The 22,698-nt window shown below is 44.3% G+C and overlaps 1 protein-coding gene across 1 annotated transcript in view; it reads left to right on the forward strand.

Moving 5' to 3' along the window:
* The window catches only part of LOC129835905 (adhesion G protein-coupled receptor B3-like), a 152,751-nt gene that overhangs the window by 111,173 nt on the left and 18,880 nt on the right, over nucleotides 1–22,698 (forward strand). Inside the window, exons 2-6 of the mRNA XM_055901611.1 lie at nucleotides 1,054–1,168; nucleotides 3,704–3,770; nucleotides 9,744–9,829; nucleotides 19,253–19,351; nucleotides 19,877–20,048. Coding sequence (XP_055757586.1) covers nucleotides 1,054–1,168; nucleotides 3,704–3,770; nucleotides 9,744–9,829; nucleotides 19,253–19,351; nucleotides 19,877–20,048 — 539 coding nt within the window. The remainder of the gene's footprint in view (nucleotides 1–1,053; nucleotides 1,169–3,703; nucleotides 3,771–9,743; nucleotides 9,830–19,252; nucleotides 19,352–19,876; nucleotides 20,049–22,698) is intronic.

Genomic DNA, 22,698 nt, shown 5'->3' on the forward strand with positions numbered 1-22,698 from the left:
GTCATTGTAAATGTGAATTTGTTCTTAACTGACTTCCCTAGTTTAATAAAAAAACGTTTTTAACCGGGGACATTTCGCGTGTGCAGCGACCATGATAACCACTACACTAAACTGCTGGCTGAAGGAGCTACAAGGAGTTAACTGAATTTGACGGATATTATTTGCATTTAAATTAACTCCCATTATGAGGCATTCATGAAAAGCAAAGTTCTCTGTTACACATGAGGTATTTCTCACGTGTCAGAGATCTCTTGTGGACCCAGTTTTGAACCGGAGACATATCTGGTGTGAGTCAAACATGAAAACCACTTCTCTACTGAAACGGATAGCTCAAGAATCTACAAGAAGTAATACGAATTTCACTGATATTCTTTGCATGTATTTGAATTCCCATAATGAGATATCTCTGTTACAAATCAGGTGCTTCTCGCATGTATCATAGAGATCTGCTTTTGCACCGGGGACCCTTCTCGAGTGAGGCGAACGTGATAACCACTACACTACGGAAACTGCTGTTTGAATTAGTAAACAGAATCATTTTCTAGGGCTATACAGTGTTTGTTTACATTTACATTGTGTACAAACATTGGGGTAAATCATACTTATATTTTGGGTTCTGATGAGGTACGACAGTTGAACTAAGCTCATGATGTATTTATAAGTTATATTCTTCAAGAATCAATGGGTACATATCATGAATTTATAAAAAACAAAAATGGATCGAGCAACTAAGGATTCTATCTTTAAATAGACTAAGCTTCTTATCAGGACTGGAGTTCTATCTGCAGAACTCTGCCTCTATGGAGCTGATGATGAAGGAGATGGTTAACCTGCACATCCTGTATCACATCCTGTATCACATCCTGTATCACATCCTGTATCACATCCTGTATCACATCCTGTATCACATCCTGTATCACATCCTGTATGACGGCTGTACGGCACAATGAAACAAGCATCCAGAACTACCTGCCTTATTGTTCATGTATTCATTCTACTCTTTTTCAGGATTACCTGCCTTATTGTTCATGTATTCATTCTACTCTTTTTCAGGATTACCTGCCTTATTGTTCATGTATTCATTCTTCTCTTTTTCAGGATTACCTGCCTTAGTGGTTGCCGTCTCAATGGGATTCACCAAAGCAAAAGGCTATGGGACACCCCAATAGTATGTTTTTTTCCTCACTTCTTTCTACCTATATGTCACCTTGGTAGCTCTGATATTTTGGTAAAGATTATAATGTATAACGTGTGGCATTTGCTCATGGTAATCACTGTCTATATCCCAAAATGCAATTGTTTTCATTTGTAAAGCCTCATACTAATTGTGTCAATTTAAATCAGAAGTTTCATTTTCAGAAATGTTGGTATATTAGCTTTTATTGTTAAAATAATTTATGAACGAGACTGGTGTGTTTTTTCACTAACTAATCATGGCATGGGCTTGTTCAATGGCAAAGGAGAGCCTCACACTCTATGAGTTGAATAACCAACGTTTGACAGACAAGCTGTGTTCATCAGGGCATAATGACAAACACTGCGGGTCACTACTTTATATACTTTGAAAGGACACACACAGGTGTCTGTAATCAAGGGGTTGTTCAATGATACATGTATTTGTTTCAAATCTATCACATGATGGTTTCATTTCAGAGAGACAAAGAATCATGTGTTTTTTGCTAAACTATCACGTTCGTCATAACGATGAGACCAAGGCGCAGCGTGATTGGAATACATTCTTCTTTATTAAACGAAGAACACTTAAACAAACTAACAAAATAACAAAACAAACGTGAAGCTATAAACAACTAGTGATGACATGCAACTACACATAGACAACTACCCACACAGACAGGTGGGAAAAGGCAACCTAAGTATGGTTCTCAATCAGAGACAACGATAGCCAGCTGCCTCTGATTGAGAACCACACCCGGCCAAACACACAGAAGTACAAATCATAGAAAAAGGAACATAGAATGCCCACGCATATCACACCCTGACCAAACCAAAATAGAGACATAAAAAGCTCTCTACGGTCAGGGTGTGACATAAACGCTATACATCCGCCTCACTCAGATAAATAAGTAGTTATACTAGGTTTTACACAGTCAAATGTAACAAATAACTACATTTTTAATAAAGAACTTTACTAATGTTACATTTGTGACCTCAATGTATTACAAAAATGTAAAATAATAATAATAATAATATAGCTTCTTTAATCAGAACTACAGTTTTCAGCTGTGCTAACATAATTGCAAAAAGGTTTTCTAATGATCAATTAGCCTTTTAAAATGATCAACTTGGATTAGCTAACACAACGTGCCATTGGAACACAGGAGTGATGGTGGCTGATAATGGTCCTCTGTACGCCTACGTAGATATTCCAAACAGCCGTTTCCAGCTACAATAAAAAATCTGCCGTTTCCAGCTACAATAGTCATTTACAACATTAACAATGTCTACACTGTATTTCTGATCAATTTGATGTTATTTTAATGGACAATGGCTTTTCTTTCAAAAACAAAGACATTTCTAAGTGAGCCCAGCCTTTTGAACAGTAGTGTGGATGTAAAACATTTACATTTGACGTTTGAGTCATTAAGCAGATGCTCTTATCCAGAGAGACTTACAGGTGGTGCCTTCATCCTAAGACAGCTAGGTGGTACAACAACATATCACACTTAAAGATATTTCATTCCATCTAAACAGTGGATATATATCGCGTTTTGAAAAAAATATTGTTTTATTTCACCTCTAAAATCTATGGATTAAACACATCTGAGAGCAGTAATACGTGGGGCGGCAGGGTAGCCTAGTGGTTAGAGCGTTGGGCTAGTAACCGAAAAGTTGCAAGTTCAAATCCCCGAGCTGACAAGGTACAAATCTGTCGTTCTGCCCCTGAACAAGGCAGTTAACCCACTGTTCCTAGGCCGTCATTGAAAATAAGAGTTTGTTCTTAACTGACTTGCCTAGTTAAATAAAAAATGTTAAATGTAAGTCGCTCTGGATAAGAGCGTCTGCTAAATGACTTAAATGTAAATGTAAATGTAAACACACATGAAGGTACCCACATGCAATGACTTCTGATGAAAAACACAAATGTGAAAACTTGGTTAGCTAGGCTAGGGTGAACCCTACAAACCTGACAAACCCCCAAGACAACCCCAGTTGGCATTTAAAAAGATTCTGACAATCCCCCATTTCCTCCTGAGTTGTGTCCCAGCTGAATACTAGTACATAAACAATGTTTTAAAACTCTCGTTAGCATTTTATTCCCCAGTAAAACTTTCTGAAGCAGAACCACAGCATATGCTAGTGCTCCCTTGACACTGGAGGATAACACCACTGTATGCAGCTGTGCACCATTAAGTTGATGTGATTCTGGGGTTTCATTTCTTTGTGGGAGTTGGTTCGCTAACTGATGTCTCCTCTTCTCCACTCCACTCCTCTTCTCTTCTCTTCTCCTCACTTCTCCTCTCCACTCCTCTTCTCCTCTCCTCTCCACTCCTCTTCTCCTCACTTCTCCTCTCCTCACTTCTCCTCTCCACTCCTCTTCTCCTCACTTCTCCTCCCCACTCTTCTCCTCTCTTCTCTCCACTCCACTCCACTCCACTCATCTCTTCTTCTCTCTTCTCCACTTCACTCCTCTCTTCTCCGCTCCGCTCCACTCCTCTCCTCTCTTCTCTTCCTCTCTCTACAGCTGCTGGCTATCTCTAGAAGGTGGTCTCCTGTATGCCTTTGTTGGACCGGCAGCAGCAGTGGTTCTGGTATGTATTATATTATTACAGTATTGCTGATTAAAGTACATATTATAGTATTACAGTACTGCTGATTAAAGTACATATTATAGTATTACAGTACTGCTGATTAAAGTACATATTATAGTATTACATTACTGCTGATTAAAGTACATATTATAGTATTACAGTACTGCTGATTAAAGTACATATTATAGTATTACAGTACTGCTGATTACAGTGTGTTTTATAGTATTGCAGTACATATTATAGTATTACAGTGCTGCTGATTACAGTGTGTTTTATAGTATTACAGTACTGCTGATTACAGTGTGTTTTATAGTATTACAGTACTGCTGATTACAGTGTGTTTTATAGTATTACAGTACTGTTGATTACAGTGGGTTTTATAGTATTACAGTACTGCTGATTACAGTGTGTTTTATAGTATTACAGTACTGCTGATTAAGGTATATATGATAGTATTACAGTGCCTATCTGCTCATTAAAAGGGAGAAGGCTTGCAGTATCATTGTATGTTTAGGTGAAGTACTATTCTAGGTTGAAGGTGTCTTAATTATCCCAAACATAATATTGGTTTACAGGCAGGATGAGCATACAGTACATACAGTACATACAATATATAGAGTACATACAGTACATACAGTACATACAATACATACAGTACATACAGTACATACAGTACATACAATACATACAGTACATACAGTACATACAGTACATACAGTACATACAGTACATACAGTACATACAGTACATACAGTACATACAGTACATACAGTACATACAGTACATACACTACATACACTACATACAGTACATACAATACATACAGTACATACAGTACATACAGTACATACAGTACACACAATACATACACTATATACTGTACATACAATACATACAGTACATACAGTACATACAGTACATACAGTTAATACAATACATACAGTACATACAGTACAAACAATACATACAATACATACAGTACATACAATACATACAGTACATATAGTAAATACAATACATACATACATACAATACATACAGTACATACAGTACATACAGTACACACAATACATACAGTACATACAGTACATACAATACATACAGTACATACAATGCATACAGTACATACAGTACATACAATACATACAGAACATACAATACATACAATACATACAGTACATACAATACATACAGTACACACAGTACATACAGTACACACAGTACACACAGTACATACAGTTAATACAATACATACAGTACTTCTACACTCTTAGAAAAAAAGGTGCTATCTAGGACCTAAAAGACTTTCGGGGCTGTGCCCATAGGAGAACCCTTTGAAGAACCCTTTTGGGTTCCAGTGAAAAAAACTTTCCGCAGAAGGTTCTACAGTGAACTCAAAAGGGTTCTACCTGGAACCAAAAAGGAAAGATTATCCTATGGGACTAGCTTTTTTGCTAAGAGTGTAGCCTCCTTCCAAAATCTTGACATTTTTCATCAAAGCAGTAAGCACTGATTAAATTACATTCAAAATACTTGATTTATCCCACAAGGGGCAATTATTGCAAATCTGGTGTTACAGTGTTGGAGTTACTGTGTGTCTAAGGAGGTGCTTTTGCTTTAGAAAATAACAGTAGCTGCTGTCAGACAGACAAAGCCTCCCTGAAGGCTCTGGTGTTGGATTGAGGGGAACATAGAGGTCAGGTCTTGCGAGTTAGTACATTTAATGTCAATACCATGAGTGAGCCATACAGCCCTAGATGTCACGTTACAACAGAGGAGAGGAAGAATTCAGGAGAGAGACCATAAGAGGAGAGAGATCATAATAGAGGAGAGAGACCCTAATATAGAGTGATTATAATATAGGAGACAGATCATAATAGAGGAGATAAATCATAATATAGAGTGATTATAATATAGGAGAGAGATCATAATAGAGGAGAGAGATCATAATATAGAGTGATTATAATATAGGAGAGAGATCATAATAGAGGAGAGAGATCATAATATAGAGAGATCAGAATAGAGGAGAGAGATCATAATATAGAGTGATTATAATATAGGAGAGAGATCATAATATAGAGTGATTATAATATAGGAGAGAGATCATAATAGAGGAGATATATCATAATATAGAGAGATCATAATAGAGGAGAGAGATCATAATATAGAGTGATTATAATATAGGAGAGAGATCATAATAGAGGAGATAGATCATAATATAGAGAGATCAGAATAGAGGAGAGAGATCATAATATAGAGTGATTATAATATAGGAGAGAGATCATAATATAGAGTGATTATAATATAGGAGAGAGATCATAATAGAGGAGAGAGATCATAATATAGAGTGATTATAATATAGGAGAGAGATCATAATATAAAGTGATTATAATATAGGAGAGAGATCATAATAGAGGAGATATATCATAATATAGAGAGATCATAATAGAGGAGAGAGATCATAATATAGAGTGATTATAATATAGGAGAGAGATCATAATAGAGGAGATAGATCATAATATAGAGAGATCAGAATAGAGGAGAGAGATCATAATATAGAGTGATTATAATATAGGAGAGAGATCATAATATAGAGTGATTATAATATAGGAGAGAGATCATAATAGAGGAGATATATCATAATATAGAGAGATCATAATAGAGGAGAGAGATCATAATATAGAGTGATTATAATATAGGAGAGAGATCATAATAGAGGAGATAGATCATAATATAGAGAGATCAGAATAGAGGAGAGAGATCATAATATAGAGTGATTATAATATAGGAGAGAGATCATAATATAGAGTGATTATAATATAGGAGAGAGATCATAATAGAGGAGAGAGATCATAATATAGAGTGATTATAATATAGGAGAGAGATCATAATATAAAGTGATTATAATATAGGAGAGAGATCATAATAGAGGAGATATATCATAATATAGAGAGATCATAATAGAGGAGAGAGATCATAATATAGAGTGATTATAATATAGGAGAGAGATCATAATAGAGGAGATAGATCATAATATAGAGAGATCAGAATAGAGGAGAGAGATCATAATATAGAGTGATTATAATATAGGAGAGAGATCATAATAGAGGAGATAGATCATAATAGAGGAGAGAGATCATAATAGAGGAGAGAGATCATAATATAGGAGAGAGATTATAATAGAGGAGATAGATCATAATATAGAGAGATCATAATAGAGGAGAGAGATCATAATATAGGAGAGAGATCATAATAGAGGAGATAGATCATAATATAGAGAGATCATAATAGAGGAGAGAGATCATAATATAGAGAGATCATAATATAGGAGAGAGATCATAATATAGAGAGATCATAATATAGAGAGATCATAATATAGAGAGATCATAATAGAGGAGATAGATCATAATATAGAGAGATCATAATATAGAGAGATCATAATATAGGAGAGAGATCATAATATAGAGAGATCATAATATAGGAGAGAGATCATACTAGAGGATAGAGATCATACTAGAGGATAGAGATCATAATATAGAGAGATCATAATAGAGGAGAGAGATCAGAATAGAGGAGAGAGATCATAATAGAAGAGATAGATCATAATATAGAGAGATCATAATAGAGGAGAGAGATCATAATAGAGGAGAGAGATCATAATATAGAGAGATCAGAATAGAAGAGATAGATCATAATATAGAGAGATCATAATAGAGGAGAGAGATCAGAATAGAGGAGAGAGATCAGAATAGAGGAGAGAGATCAGAATAGAGGAGAGAGATCAGAATAGAGGAGAGAGATCATAATATAGAGAGATCAGAATAGAAGAGATAGATCATAATATAGAGAGATCATAATAGAGGAGAGAGATCATAATAGAGGAGAGAGATCAGAATAGAGGAGAGAGATCAGAATAGAGGAGAGAGATCAGAATAGAGGAGATACAGAATGTGTACGGTACACTAATGATGTCAATCACCTTTTGTATTTCACAAGGATAATAACATCTTATTGACATACTAATGCAGCTAACTATCCTGAAGTACACAAGTGTCTTTAGATGTGACATTGTTCCCTCACGTTATTCCAGGGCTGGGGTCCACTCCATTAGGAGGATTGGAGTTGGAATCCACATTTCTGTTTACCCTCCTTTATTGAAATGGAAGTGTCCCCAATCCTGCCTTGTTCCCCCTCTATGGAAATGTAAATGTCACCCTTCAGACCTTGACAGTGTCCTCTTAGTCTAATGGAGTTGTGTTGGTGAGAGCGAGAGCCAGGTTTGATTCCCACCAGTTACACTGCTTTTCTCTATAAACAGTTGAATATGAGGGAGTGTAACTAGTTATATATTTTCATTCGTCTCTGGGATTCAAACCGGCGACCTTTCAGTTACTGGCCCAGTGCATTTAACTGGGAGCCTACCTGCCGCCCCATATGACAAAATATATTCAGGTTTCCCTCAGGTATATGACTAAATATATTCAGGTTTCCCTCAGGTATATGACTAAATATATTCAGGTTTCCCTCAGGTATATTACTAAATATATTCAGGTTTCCCTCAGGTACAGTGGGGCAAAAAAGTATTTAGTCAGCCACCGATTGTGCAAGTTCTCCCACTTAAAAAGATGAGAGAGGTCTGTAATTTTCATCATAGGTACACTTCAACTATGACAGACAAAATGAGGGAAAAAAATCCAGAAAATCACATTGTAGGATTTTGTATTAATTTATTTGCAAATTATGGTGGAAAATAAGTATTTGGTGACCTACAAACAAGCAAGATTTCTGGCTCTCACAGACCTGTAACTTATTCTTTAAGAGGCTCCTCTGTCCTCCACTCGTTACCTGTATTAATGGCACTGTTTGAACTTGTTATCAGTATAAAAGACACCTGTCCACAACCTCAAACAGTCACACTCCAAACTCCACTATGGCCAAGACCAAAGAGCTGTCAAAGGACACCAGAAACAAAATTGTAGACCTGCACCAGGCTGGGAAGACTGAATCTGCAATAGGTAAGCAGCTTGGTTTGAAGAAATCAACTGTGGGAGCAATTATTAGGAAATGGAAGACATACAAGACCACTGATAATCTCCCTCGATCTGGGGCCCCACGCAAGATCTCACCCCGGGGGGTCAAAATGGTCACAAGAACGGTGAGCAAAAATCCCAGAACCACACGGGGGGACCTAGTGAATGACCTGCAGAGAGCTGGGACCAAAGTAGCAAAGCCTACCATCAGCAAGGGCATTGAAGATGAAACGTGGCTGGGTCTTTCAGCATGACAATGATCCCAAACACACCGCCCGGGCAACGAAGGAGTGGCTTCGTAAGAAGCATTTCAAGGTCCTGGAGTGGCCTAGCCAGTCTCCAGATCTCAACCCCATAGAAAATCTTTGGAGGGAGTTGAAAGTCCGTGTTGCCCAGCAACAGCCCCAAAACATCACTGCTCTAGAGGAGATCTGCATGGAGGAATGGGCCAAAATACCAGCAACAGTGTGTGAAAACCTTGTGAAGACTTACAGAAAACGTTTGACCTCTGTCATTGCCAACAAAGTGTATATAACAAAGTATTGAGATAAACTTTTGTTATTGACCAAATACTTATTTTCCACCATAATTTGCAAATAAATTCATTAAAAATCCTACAATGTGATCTTCCTACAATGTGATTTTTTTCCCTCATTTTGTCTGTCATAGTTGAAGTGTACCTATGATGAAAATTACAGGCCTCTCTCATCTTTTTAAGTGGGAGAACTTGCACAATTGGTGGCTGACTAAATACTTTTTTGCCCCACTGCATATGAATAGATATATTCAAGATACCCTCAGGTATATGTCTAAATATATTCAGGTTTCCCTCAGGTACATGAAAATATATGTGAAGGTTTCCCTGAAGTACCTGACTAGATATATTCAGGTTTCCCTCATGTACATGAATATATATGTGAAGGTATTCCTTCTCGATGAACAGGTCAACATGGTGATTGGCATCCTGGTGTTCAACAAGCTGGTCTCCAGAGACGGGATTCTGGAGAAGAAGCCGAAGCATCGAGCTGGGTAAGAAACCACCTACAGCAAAGATATAGAATCTCTATTCTATTCTATTTCTATGAACTGTAGTATGTCTGAAGCAGCTGGGTAAGAGAGCACCTACTTATAAAATACATCGTGATACACAACAAAGACAAACAGCAACTAGTTATACTTCCTTAATTAGTTATACTTCCTTAATTGGACATTGAAACACTCCATGTTGGCTGGAGTGTTGTCTGTATAGTTCTCCTGAGATCTGCAGTGGTCTACTTCTCCAGTCCTTTAGTGTACATGGTAGTCTGACTCCCGCTCACCACACATTCACACAGACCCTCAGGATCTCTTCATTTTCCATATGGAGATTAGACCTTGTTCTTTACTCTGGCTGATGAGAGAACATTAGAGGCATCAACATAAAGAGGTCACATTTCTCTGGGGGAGACAACGTGTGTGTGTGTGTGTGTGTGTGTGTGTGTGTGTGTGTGTGTGTGTGTGTGTGTGTGTGTGTGTGTGTGTGTGTGTGTGTGTGTGTGTGTGTGTGTGTGTGTGTGTGTGTGTGTGTGTGTGTGTGTGTGTGTGTGTGTGTGTGTGTGTGTGTGTGTGTGTGTGTGTGTGTGTGTGTGTGTGTGTGTGTGTGTGTGTGTGTGTGTGTGTGTGTGTGTGTGTGTGCGTGCGCGTGCGTGCGTGCGTGTCTGGGGAGAGACGGGGGAGACGTGGCAGAATCAGTCCATAATGAAAATGGTTTAAAACGCCCGCCACCCATACGTCCCCAGATTGGCCCTGACTACTACTAACGAGATAGAGAGTTGGTACTGCGTTATTTTCTGTCATCTTCTTGTTGGTTGGTACCAGAATCCCTCTTTAACAGCCCCACATAAAGACTGGTTTATACTTGGTCTAACAACATGTCTGTAGACCACTAGAATGTGACAACTGTCCAGACAGTCCTTAGATCTACTGTAAACCAGCCTTATGTCATCTTGTCATGTGTTTTTAGAACACTTTGGCCCTGCCTGACTACTACTAGTGTGATACAGAAAGTTGGGATGCCATTCCTAGTGATGTCTTTTTCACTAACGTCATTTTGATGGGTGCCCCAGGACCAGCCCATTGTTGTCATCTTGATGGCTGTTAATCCCAAAGCCCTCTACAACACCCACGATAACATTGGCCATGTCTGTCTGGCAACTGCTAACATGAAAAGTTGTGGGTGCTACTGTTTTTCCTTAACCCTTGTGTGGTGTTGAGGTCTGTGGGACCCATTTTCAGTGTTTACTAAATGAAAAATGTTATTAATTATTTTTTCAATCTGAACCCTTTGGCTTTGGCTCATTTTCTGTGAAGAACATGTAAAATAACACATTTTTATTGAGTGCACACTGTGCACCCCCCTACACATTTATATCACATATGAGGTGTTCGGGTCCACCGGACCCGAGGGTAGTAAAAGTGTGGAAAAGTGTGTGTGTAGGTGAAAACAAGTACACATTTGACAAAAGGTTTGCTGTGTGCCTTCACTCTGTCTTCCTCCTCCCTGGGCCTGCTGTTTCAACATAGCACCAATAACCTATTTATCTCCCTGCCTGTCTCCCACTTTTCTCTCACTCTTTACCCTTTGTAGTGTGTGAAACTACACAATACATTTTTTTATTTATTGTATTTTTTTATTTAACCTTTAACTAGGCAAGTCTTGCGGGAACCTGCACGATGTTATTACAATATATTATTTCGATACATTGTCAAAAAAAAAACTTTTCTCCAAACTCTCCCCCAGCCAGGTGCAAATTGGGTGAGGAACACAAAAGATAAATAGCTTTGCATGTGTGGCTCCTTACCACAATCAATCAGTAAGGCAAAAATAATCTCTGCTCAGAGAGACTTCAAAATTATTTTTGCAGAGAGAGAAGCTAGTGTGGAAGGAGTGTTTTCCACTTTGGAAGATGAAGAATTTTTCCGAATATGAGGATCATGTCTGTCAATTCGGAGTCTGACAGTGAGTTGGAAGAATAGGATGAGATTGGCCCTCAGCCAGCCCCAGGACCAGCCCATCAGCAGCCAGCCCCAGGACCAGCCCATCAGCAGCCAGCCCCAGGACCAGCCCATCAGCAACCAGCCCCAGGACCAGCCCGTCAGCAACCAGCCCATCAGCAACCAGCCCCAGGACCAGCCCATCAGCAACCAGCCCCAGGACCAGCCCGTCTGCAACCAGCCCATCAGCAACCAGCCCCAGGACCAGCCCATCAGCAACCAGCCCCAGGACCAGCCCGTCAGCAACCAGCCCATCAGCAACCAGCCCATCAGCAACCAGCCCCAGGACCAGCCCATCAGCAGCCAGCCCCAGGACCAGCCCATCAGCAACCAGCCCCAGGACCAGCCCATCAGCAACCAGCCCATCAGCAACCAGCCCCAGGACCAGCCCATCAGCAACCAGCCCCAGGACCAGCCCGTCAGCAACCAGCCCCAGGACCAGCCCGTCAGCAACCAGCCCCAGGACCAGCCCGTCAGCAACCAGCCCCAGGACCAGCCCATCAGCAACCAGCCCGTCAGCAACCAGCCCGTCAGCAACCAGCCCCAGGACCAGCCCGTCAGCAACCAGCCCGTCAGCAACCAGCCCCAGGACCAGCCCATCAGCAACCAGCCCATCAGCAACCCAGATCCAGGACCAGCCCATCAGCAACCAGCCCCAGGACCAGCCCATCAGCAACCAGCCCCAGGACCAGCCCGTCTGCAACCAGCCCATCAGCAACCAGCCCCAGGACCAGCCCATCAGCAACCAGCCCCAGGACCAGCCCGTCTGCAACCAGCCCGTCAGCAACCAGCCCCAGGACCAGCCTGTCAGCAACCAGCCCCAGGACCAGGCCATCAGCAACCAGCCCCAGGACCAGCCCATCAGCAACCAGCCCCAGGACCAGCCCATCAGCAACCAGCCACAGAACCAGCCCATCAGCAACCAGCCACAGAACCAGCCCGTCTGCAACCAGCCCATCAGCAACCAGCCCCAGGACCAGCCCGTCAGCAACCAGCCCGTCAGCAACCAGCCCCAGGACCAGCCCATCAGCAACCAGCCCCAGGACCAGGCCATCAGCAACCAGCCCCAGGACCAGCCCATCAGCAACCAGCCCCAAGACCAGCCCATCAGCAACCAGCCCCAGGACCAGGCCATCAGCAACCAGCCCAAGGACCAGCCCATCAGCAACCAGCCACAGGACCAGCCCATCAGCAACCAGCCCCAGGACCAGCCCGTCAGCAACCAGCCCATCAGCAACCAGCCCCAGGACCAGCCCGTCAGCAACCTACAGGAGCAGAAATATGGATGTCAAACATTTTTTAAATGTAATGGTCTTCTTGCCCAAGGAATGAGCCACCCCTCATGGCTGCCAATGTGATAAAGATGCAACCAGGGCCACCCCTCATGGCTGCCAATGTGATAAAGATGCAACCAGGGCCACCCCTCCTGGCTGCCAATGTGATAAAGATGTAACCAGGGCAACCCCTCATGGCTGCCAATGTGATAAAGATGTAACCGGGGCCACCCCTCATGGCTGCCAATGTGATAAAGATGTAACCAGGGCAACCCCTCATGGCTGCCAATGTGATAAAGATGCAACCAGGGCCACCCCTCATGGCTGCCAATGTGATAAGATAAAGATGTAACCAGGGCAACCCCTCATGGCTGCCGATGTGATAAAGATGCAACCAGGGCCACCCCTCATGGCTGCCAATGTGATAAAGATGTAACCAGGGCCACCCCTCATGGCTGCCGATGTGATAAAGATGCAACCAGGGCCACCCCTCATGGCTGCCAATGTGATAAAGATGTAACCAGGGCCACCCCTCATGGTTGCCAATGTGATAAAGATGTAACCAGGGCCACCCCTCATGGCTGACAATGTGATAAAGATGTAACCAGGGCCACCCCTCATGGCTGCCAGTGTGATAAAGATGCAACCAGGGCCACCCCTAATGGCTGCCAATGTGATAAAGATGTAACCAGGGCCACCCCTCATGGCTGCCAATGTGATAAAGATGTAACCAGGGCCACCCCTCATGGCTGCCAATGTGATAAAGATGTAACCAGGGCCACCCCTCATGGCTGCCAATGTGATAAAGATGCAACCAGAGCCACCCCTCATGGCTGCCAATGTGATAAAGATGCAACCAGGGCCACCCCTCATGGCTGCCAATGTGATAAGATAAAGATGTAACCAGGGCAAACCCCTCATGGCTGCAAATGTGATAAGATAAAGATGTAACCAGGGCCACCCCTCATGGCTGCCAATGTGATAAAGATGCAACCAGGGCCACCCCTCCTGGCTGCCAATGTGATAAAGATGTAACCAGGGCAACCCCTCATGGCTGCCAATGTGATAAAGATGTAACCAGGGCCACCCCTCATGGCTGCCAATGTGATAAAGATGCAACCAGAGCCACCCCTCATGGCTGCCAATGTGATAAAGATGCAACCAGGGCCACCCCTCATGGCTGCCAATGTGATAAGATAAAGATGTAACCAGGGCAACCCTTAATGGCTGCCAATGTGATAAGATAAAGATGTAACCAGGGCCACCCCTCATGGCTGCCAATGTGATAAAGATGCAACCAGGGCCACCCCTCCTGGCTGCCAATGTGATAAAGATGTAACCAGGGCAACCCCTCATGGCTGCCAATGTGATAAAGATGTAACCAGGGCCACCCCTCATGGCTGCCAATGTGATAAAGATGCAACCAGGGCCACCCCTCATGGCTGCCAATGTGATAAAGATGTAACCAGGGTCACCCCTCATGGCTGCCAATGTGATAAAGATGTAACCAGGGCCACCCCTCATGGCTGCCAATGTGATAAAGATGTAACCAGGGCCACCCCTCATGGCTGCCAATGTGATAAAGATGTAACCAGGGCAACCCCTCATGGCTGCCAATGTGATAAAGATGTAACCAGGGCAACCCCTCATGGCTGCCAATGTGATAAAGATGTAACCAGGGCAACCCCTCATGGCTGCCAATGTGATAAAGATGTAACCAGGGCAACCCCTCATGGCTGCCAATGTGATAAAGATGTAACCAGGGCAACCCCTCATGGCTGCCGATGTGATAAAGATGCAACCAGGGCCACCCCTCATGGCTGCCAATGTGATAAAGATGCAACCAGGGCCACCCCTCATGGCTGCCAATGTGATAAGATAAAGATGTAACCAGGGCCACACCTCATGGCTGCCAATGTGATAAAGATGTAACCAGGGCAACCCCTCATGGCTGCCAATGTGATAAAGATGTAACCAGGGCCACCCCTCATGGCTGCCAATGTGATAAGATGTAACCAGGGCAACCCCTCATGGCTGCCAATGTGATAAAGATGTAACCAGGGCCACCCCTCATGGCTACCAATGTGATAAAGATGTAACCAGGGCCACCCCTCATGGCTGCCAATGTGATAAAGATGTAACCAGGACCACCCCTCATGGCTGCCAATGTGATAAATATGTAACCAGGGCAACCCCTCATGGCTGCCAATGTGATAAAGATGTAACCAGGGCAACCCCTCATGGCTGCCAATGTGATAAAGATGTAACCAGGGCCACCCCTCATGGCTGCCAATGTGATAAAGATGTAACCAGGGCCACCCCTCATGGCTGCCAATGTGATAAAGATGTAACCAGGGCAACCCCTCATGGCTGCCAATGTGATAAAGATGTAACCGGGGCCACCCCTCATGGCTGCCAATGTGATAAAGATGTAACCAGGGCCACCCCTCATGGCTGCCAATGTGATAAAGATGTAACCAGGGCAACCCCTCATGGCTGCCGATGTGATAAAGATGTAACCAGGGCCACCCCTCATGGCTGCCGATGTGATAAAGATGTAACCAGGACCACCCCTCATGGCTGCCAATGTGATAAAGATGTAACCAGGGCAACCCCTCATGGCTGCCAATGTGATAAAGATGCAACCAGGGCCACCCCTCATGGCTGCCAATGTGATAAAGATGTAACCAGGGTCACCCCTCATGGCTGCCGATGTGATAAAGATGCAACCAGGGCCACCCCTCATGGCTGCCGATGTGATAAAGATGTAACCAGGGCCACCCCTCATGGCTGCCAATGTGATAAAGATGTAACCAGGGTCACCCCTCATGGCTGCCGATGTGATAAAGATGCAACCAGGGCCACCCCTCATGGCTGCCGATGTGATAAAGATGTAACCAGGGCCACCCCTCATGGCTGCCAATGTGATAAAGATGCAACCAGAGCCACCCCTCATGGCTGCCAATGTGATAAATATGCAACCAGGGTCGACGCGGATGGAGGTTTCTCATGTGCAGGACATAAAGTCTTCTTTTGAACTGTTCATCCCAGACACCATCCAGAAAATAATTCTGGACTGTACTAATTTGGAGGGAAAATGTGTTTATTTATTTTTTTAAATGTATGGGGGTGGGGTTCTTATCCTTGCTGGTGTTTTCAGATCCAATGAAGAATCCACAGAATCCCTGTGGGATGCAGAAACAGGCAGAGAACTTTTCCATGCAACAATGTCTCTGGAAAACTTCCACATGATTTACAGGATTATCCGCTTCAATACCCGAGACGCCAGACCAGCTCGGCAGCATAGAGACAAGCTAGCTGCACTCAGGTCAGTGTAGAGAGACAAGCTAGCTGCAATCAGGTCAGTGTAGAGAGACAAGCTAGCTGCACTCAGGTCAGTGTAGAGAGACAAGCTAGCTGCATTCCGGTCAGTGTAGAGAGACAAGCTAGCTGCACTCAGGTCAGTGTAGAGAGACAAGCTAGCTGCAATCAGGTCAGTGTAGAGAGACAAGCTAGCTGCAATCAGGTCAGTGTAGAGAGACAAGCTAGCTGCATTCCGGTCAGTGTAGAGAGACAAGCTAGCTGCACTCAGGTCAGTGTAGAGAGACAAGCTAGCTGCAATCAGGTCAGTGTAGAGAGACAAGCTAGCTGCAATCAGGTCAGTGTAGAGAGACAAGCTAGCTGCACTCAGGTCAGTGTAGAGAGACAAGCTAGCTGCATTCAGGTCAGTGTAGAGAGACAAGCTAGCTGCAATCAGGTCAGTGTAGAGAGACAAGCTAGCTGCACTCAGGTCAGTGTAGAGAGACAAGCTAGCTGCACTCAGGTCAGTGTAGAGAGACAAGCTAGCTGCACTCAGGTCAGGGTAGAGAGACAAGCTAGCTGCACTCAGGTCAGTGTAGAGAGACAAGCTAGCTGCACTCAGGTCAGTGTAGAGAGACAAGCTAGCTGCATTCAGGTCAGTGTAGAGAGACAAGCTAGCTGCAATCAGGTCAGTGTAGAGAGACAAGCTAGCTGCACTCAGGTCAGTGTAGAGAGACAAGCTAGCTGCACTCAGGTCAGTGTAGAGAGACAAGCTAGCTGCACTCAGGTCAGGGTAGAGAGACAAGCTAGCTGCACTCAGGTCAGTGTAGAGAGACAAGCTAGCTGCAATCAGGTCAGTGTAGAGAGACAAGCTAGCTGCACTCAGGTCAGTGTAGAGAGACAAGCTAGCTGCACTCAGGTCAGTGTAGAGAGACAAGCTAGCTGCACTCAGGTCAGTGTAGAGAGACAAGCTAGCTGCACTCAGGTCAGTGTAGAGAGACAAGCTAGCTGCACTCAGGTCAGTGTAGAGAGACAAGCTAGCTGCACTCAGGTCAGTGTAGAGAGACAAGCTAGCTGCACTCAGGTCAGTGTAGAGAGACAAGCTAGCTGCACTCAGGTCAGTGTAGAGAGACAAGCTAGCTGCACTCAGGTCAGTGTAGAGAGACAAGCTAGCTGCACTCAGGTCAGGGTGTGACAAGTGGTTGGACCGCCTTCCCCTGTTTTACAAGCCTGGGCCCAACGTTACTGTTGATGAGCAGCTTATGCCATTTTGGAGCTGCTGCCCCTTCAGGCAGTACATACCGTCTAAACCTGCAAAATATAGAATCAAGTTCTGGGCTGCCTGTGATGCTGCTTCATCATATGTGTGGAACTTGCGAGTGTATACGGTGAAGTCAAATGAAGGAGCCCCTGAGAAGAACCATGGGATGTGGGTTGTCCTCGACGTGACACAGTGACTCCGTGGCCACAACATCACATGCGATAACTTTTTTACTTTGCACAAGCTGGGACAGGAGCTCATCAAGAGGAAGCTGACAATGGGAGGAACATAGTTCCCCCTCAGCTGCTGAATGCACAGAAGAGGGATATCAATCCCTCTAAGTTTGTGTTCACGGCCGACACGTCCCTAGTGTCCTACGTGCCAAAGAAAGGCAAAAATGTGGTACTCATGCTACATAGGGATTGAAGAATCTGTGACCAAGAACATCATAAACCAGAAATGATAATGGATTACAAATGCTACAGAAGGAGTGGTGGACAAGACGGGTGGACAAGACAAGCTGGTGACTGGCTACAGCTGCAAAAGAAGAACCCTCTGCTGGCCACTTGTAATATTCTTTGCGAGACGACTCTTTCTCGAGGAGCTGGGCAAGACATTGGTAAGACCTCAAATCCAGAGGAGACAACATATCCCAAGGACCCCAGCTTCTGCAGCCATCATGAGGAGGATTCAGGAAGAGGATGTTGGTGCCCCATCCGCCCGACACACAGAACCAACAACTCCAATACCAGAAGTGTGAGTGATGTTGTTGCATGTGTGTGTGTCTGACTCTCCTACCTTGGCCTGCTGTAACTATATATGTGCGTGAGTGAGATGTTAGTAAAACTAAGTGTTTCCATCATTCTAGATTGCAGCCGGTAGCAACAAGAAGAAGCTCTGTGATGTGTGTAAACCCAAGGACAGGAAGACACAAAACACATATGCATCAAGTGCAAGAAATACATTTGCAACACACACACAGTAAAACTCTGTCCCTCATGTGGTGTGTAGACCAGCCTTCATTTGTGTTCCATGGGGCTCATTTATCATTTCCATAAAATACTGTGGGAAAATGTGTCCTTCCAATGTGTTCAGTTCAAAGCAATAAACATCAATTGTGATGAAAACATTGTTTCATTTATATTTGTTCAAGATAAACATGATTTATTCCACCCATGTCTTGATTATAATTGATTTTTGTTTATTTTTGTTTGAATGGAAAATATTAACCATGTATGCTGTCTATATTGCTTGTAATTGATATAAGTCAACATCTAAGTATTAAGTATTAAGTATTTTTACATAAATTGGTATGGCTGTATTGTTTTAAAAACCCAATATTGTTGTGTGTCCATCAGGTGAATAGCATGAACACCACACAAGGGTTAAAAACACTGAGAAATTGGCCCTGGCTACTGCTAATATGATAGAGAACGTTGGGATGGTGTAGTGCTGCTTCTTCACTACTATCATCACTAGTGTCCACATGTTGTATGATAGAACAGAAGGAATGCTATGCTAGTCATAGTGCTACTTCTTCACAAAACACTATTTCCTGTTGTTTTGTTGTTTGTTGTCCCACAGACCGATGAACGAGCCCCACACAGGGTTAACTCTGAAATGTGCCAAGTGTGGCGTGGTGTCCACCACTGCTCTCTCTGCAACTACAGCCAGTAATGCCATGTAAGTTCTCTCTTACAGTACATCGATGCCTGGCGGTGGGAATTCATGAGATTAGCTGTGTGTGTGTGTGCATGACTGGTCGGATGGTCTATGTGTCTGGACCAAGACTTTGGAATGTTAGACCTATAGTAGTACTGGGCAGTCAGACAGTAATGTTAGACCTATAGTAGAGTACTGGGCAGTCAGACAGTAATGTCTTGCATGTCAGAGAGACAACAGAACACTAGCTGGTAACTCTGGCCAGGCAGTAATGTCTTCTATCTACAAGAGAGATCACTGTAGTAGTCTGGCCAGGCAGTAATGTCTTCTATGATCTGATGTGTGCGAGGTGGTAATGTAGACACTTACCTTAACCTCTATCCCCTTTCTCCCCCTCTTCCCCCTCTCCCACCCTCTCCTTCCCTTGCCCCTCTCCCACCCCCTCTATCCCCTCCCTTCCTCCCTCTCCCGCCCCCTCCCTCCCTCTCCCGCCCCCTCTCTCCCATCCCCCTCTACTCTCCCCTCCTCTCTCCCTCCCTCTCTCAGGGCCTCTCTGTGGAGTTCCTGTGTGGTTCTGCCTCTGCTGGCTCTGACCTGGATGTCTGCAGTGCTGGCCATGACAGACAAGCGCTCCATCCTATTTCAGATCCTCTTCTCTGTCTTCGACTCGTTGCAGGGCTTTGTCATCGTCATGGTACACTGTATCCTGAGGAAAGAGGTAAGGAAGAGAGAGGGAAGAGGGAGAGAGGAGGGAGAGGAGGGAGAGGAGGGAGAGGGACAAGGAGGTATTGGGGAAGTGAGGGAAGGAGAGCGGGAGAGAGGAGGGAGAGGGAGGTATTGGGGAAGTGAGGGAAGGAGAGGGGGAGAGAGGGAGGTATTGGGGAGGTGAGGGAAGGAGAGGGGGAGAGAGGGAGGTATTGGGGAGGTGAGGGAAGGAGAGGGGGAGAGAGGAGGGAGAGGGAGGTATTGGGGAAGTGAGGGAAGGAGAGGAGGGAGAGGGAGGTATTGGGGAAGTGAGGGAAGGAGAGGGGGGGGGGGGGTGAAGTGAGGGAAGGAGAGGGGGAGGGGAGAGAGGAGGGAGGTATTGGGGAAGTGAGGGAAGGAGAGGGGGGGAGGTATTGGTGAAGTGAGGGAAGGTGAGGGGTGGAGAGGAGGGAGAGGGAGGTATTGGGGAAGTGAGGGAAGGTGAGGGGTGGAGAGGAGGGAGAGGGAGGGAGAGGGAGGTACTGGGGAAGTGAGGGAAGGTGAGGGGGAGAGTTGAGGGTGAGGGAAGTATTGGGGAAGTGAGGGAAGGTGAGGGGGAGAGTTGAGGGTGAGGGAAGTATTGGGGAAGTGAGGGAATGTGAGGGGTGGAGAGGAGGGAGAGGGAGGTATTGGGGAAGTGAGGGAAGGTGAGGGGTGGAGCGGAGGGAGAGGGAGGTATTGGTGAAGTGAAGGAAGGTGAGGGGGAGAGGAGGGAGAGGGAGGTATTGGGGAAGTGAGGGAAGGTGAGGGGGGGAGGAGGGAGAGGGAGGTACTGGGGAAGTGAGGGAAGGTGAGGGGTGGAGAGGAGGGAGGGAGAGGGAGGTATTGGGGAAGTGAGGGAAGGTGAGGGGTGGAGAGGAGGGAGAGGGAGGTATTGGGGAAGTGAGGGACGGTGAGGGGTGGAAAGGAGGGGGAGGGAGAAAGAAGTATTGTGGAAGTGAGGGAAGGACAAAGGGAGGTATGTATGGGTTAGGGATAAGGGATACTCTTTCAGTAGGATTCTGTTCATAGTGCACAACATATCAAAATTACCCCCCAAAAATACTTTCCAATTGGAAATAAAAATGAAGGTTTCTTATTGGACCAATTCAGAGAGAATCACCCCATTTGACTCATTTTACACTTGGTGCCAAATGAACATGCTCTAGGTCACACCCTGTGTCACAACATTTTGTTGACCCTTATACATGTTTAATCCCTCTTATCTCTTGTGGCCCCACACACACACACACACACACACACACTTCCTGTTTCCCGTTTGGCCCTAACTACAGTATTTATTAGGAGATTATTAGGAGATTAGGGATCTGGCCCAGATTAATTCCAGATGTTTTGTTTACAGTGGCTTGCGAAAGTATTCACTCCCCTTGGCATTTTTCCTATTTTGTTGACTTACAACCTGGAATTAAAATATATTTTTGGGGGGTTTGTATCATTTGATTTACACAACATGCCTACCACTTTGATGATGCAAAATATTTTTTCTTGTGAATCAAACAAGAAATAAGACAAAAAAATTGAAAATTTGAGCGTGCAGAACTATTCACCCCCCCAAAGTAGAGCCACCTTTTGCAGCAATTACAGCTGCAAGTCTCTATAAACTTGCCACCATCTAGCCACTTGGATGTTTGCCCATTCTTCAAGGCAAAACTGCTCCAGCTCCTTCAAGTTGGATGGGTTCCGCTGGTGTACAGCAATCTTTAAGTCATACCACAGATTCTCAAATGGATTGAGGTCTGGGCTTTGACTAGGCCATTCCAAGACATTTAAATGTTTCCCCTTAAACCACTCGAGTGTTGCTTCAGCAGTATGCTTAGGGTCATTGTCCTGCTGGAAAGGGAACCTCTGTCCCAGTCTCAAATCTCTGGAAGACTGAAGCAGGTTTCCCTCAAGAATTTCCCTGTATTTAGCGCCATCCATCATTCCTTCAATTCTGGCCAGTTTCCCAGTCCCTGCCGATGAAAAACATCCCCACAGCATGATGCTGCCACCACCTGTCAAGTGTCAGTTGTGCAGAGGTGAGGACGGAGTCAGGCGCAGGACACAGAACTGAGTAAAATAACGTACTTTACTCTGAAAAAAGTATCCACGCAGGGATAACAAACCCTAACACAAAAGACTAGCACAAAACCAGGAACAATCACGCACAAAACATAATGAGAACCAGAGGGTTAAATAGGGAAATATTAATAATGTAATGGGAACCAGGTGTGTACAATCAAGACATAACAAATGGAAAAAGAAACGTGGATCGGTGGCAGCTAGAAAGCCGGTGATGACGACCACCGAACGCCGCCCGAACAAGGAGAGGCACCAACTTTGGCGGAAGTTGTGACACCACCAGGCTTCACTGTGTGGATGGTGTTCTCGGGATGATGAGAGGTGATGATGAGACAAAGTGTTTTCCTTGATGGCCAAAAAGCAACATTTTAATCTCATCTGACCAGAGTACCTTCTTCCATATATTTGGGGAGTCTCCCACATGCCTTTTGGTGAACACCAAACATGTTTGCTTATTTTCTTCTTTAAGCAATGGCTTTTTCTGGCCACTCTTCCGTAAAGCCCAGCTCTATGGAGTGTACGGCTTAAAGGGGTCCTATGGACAGATACTCCAATCTCCGCTG

Source organism: Salvelinus fontinalis, chromosome 37 (genome assembly GCF_029448725.1).
Source record: "Salvelinus fontinalis isolate EN_2023a chromosome 37, ASM2944872v1, whole genome shotgun sequence".
Classification (NCBI taxonomy): domain Eukaryota; kingdom Metazoa; phylum Chordata; class Actinopteri; order Salmoniformes; family Salmonidae; genus Salvelinus; species Salvelinus fontinalis.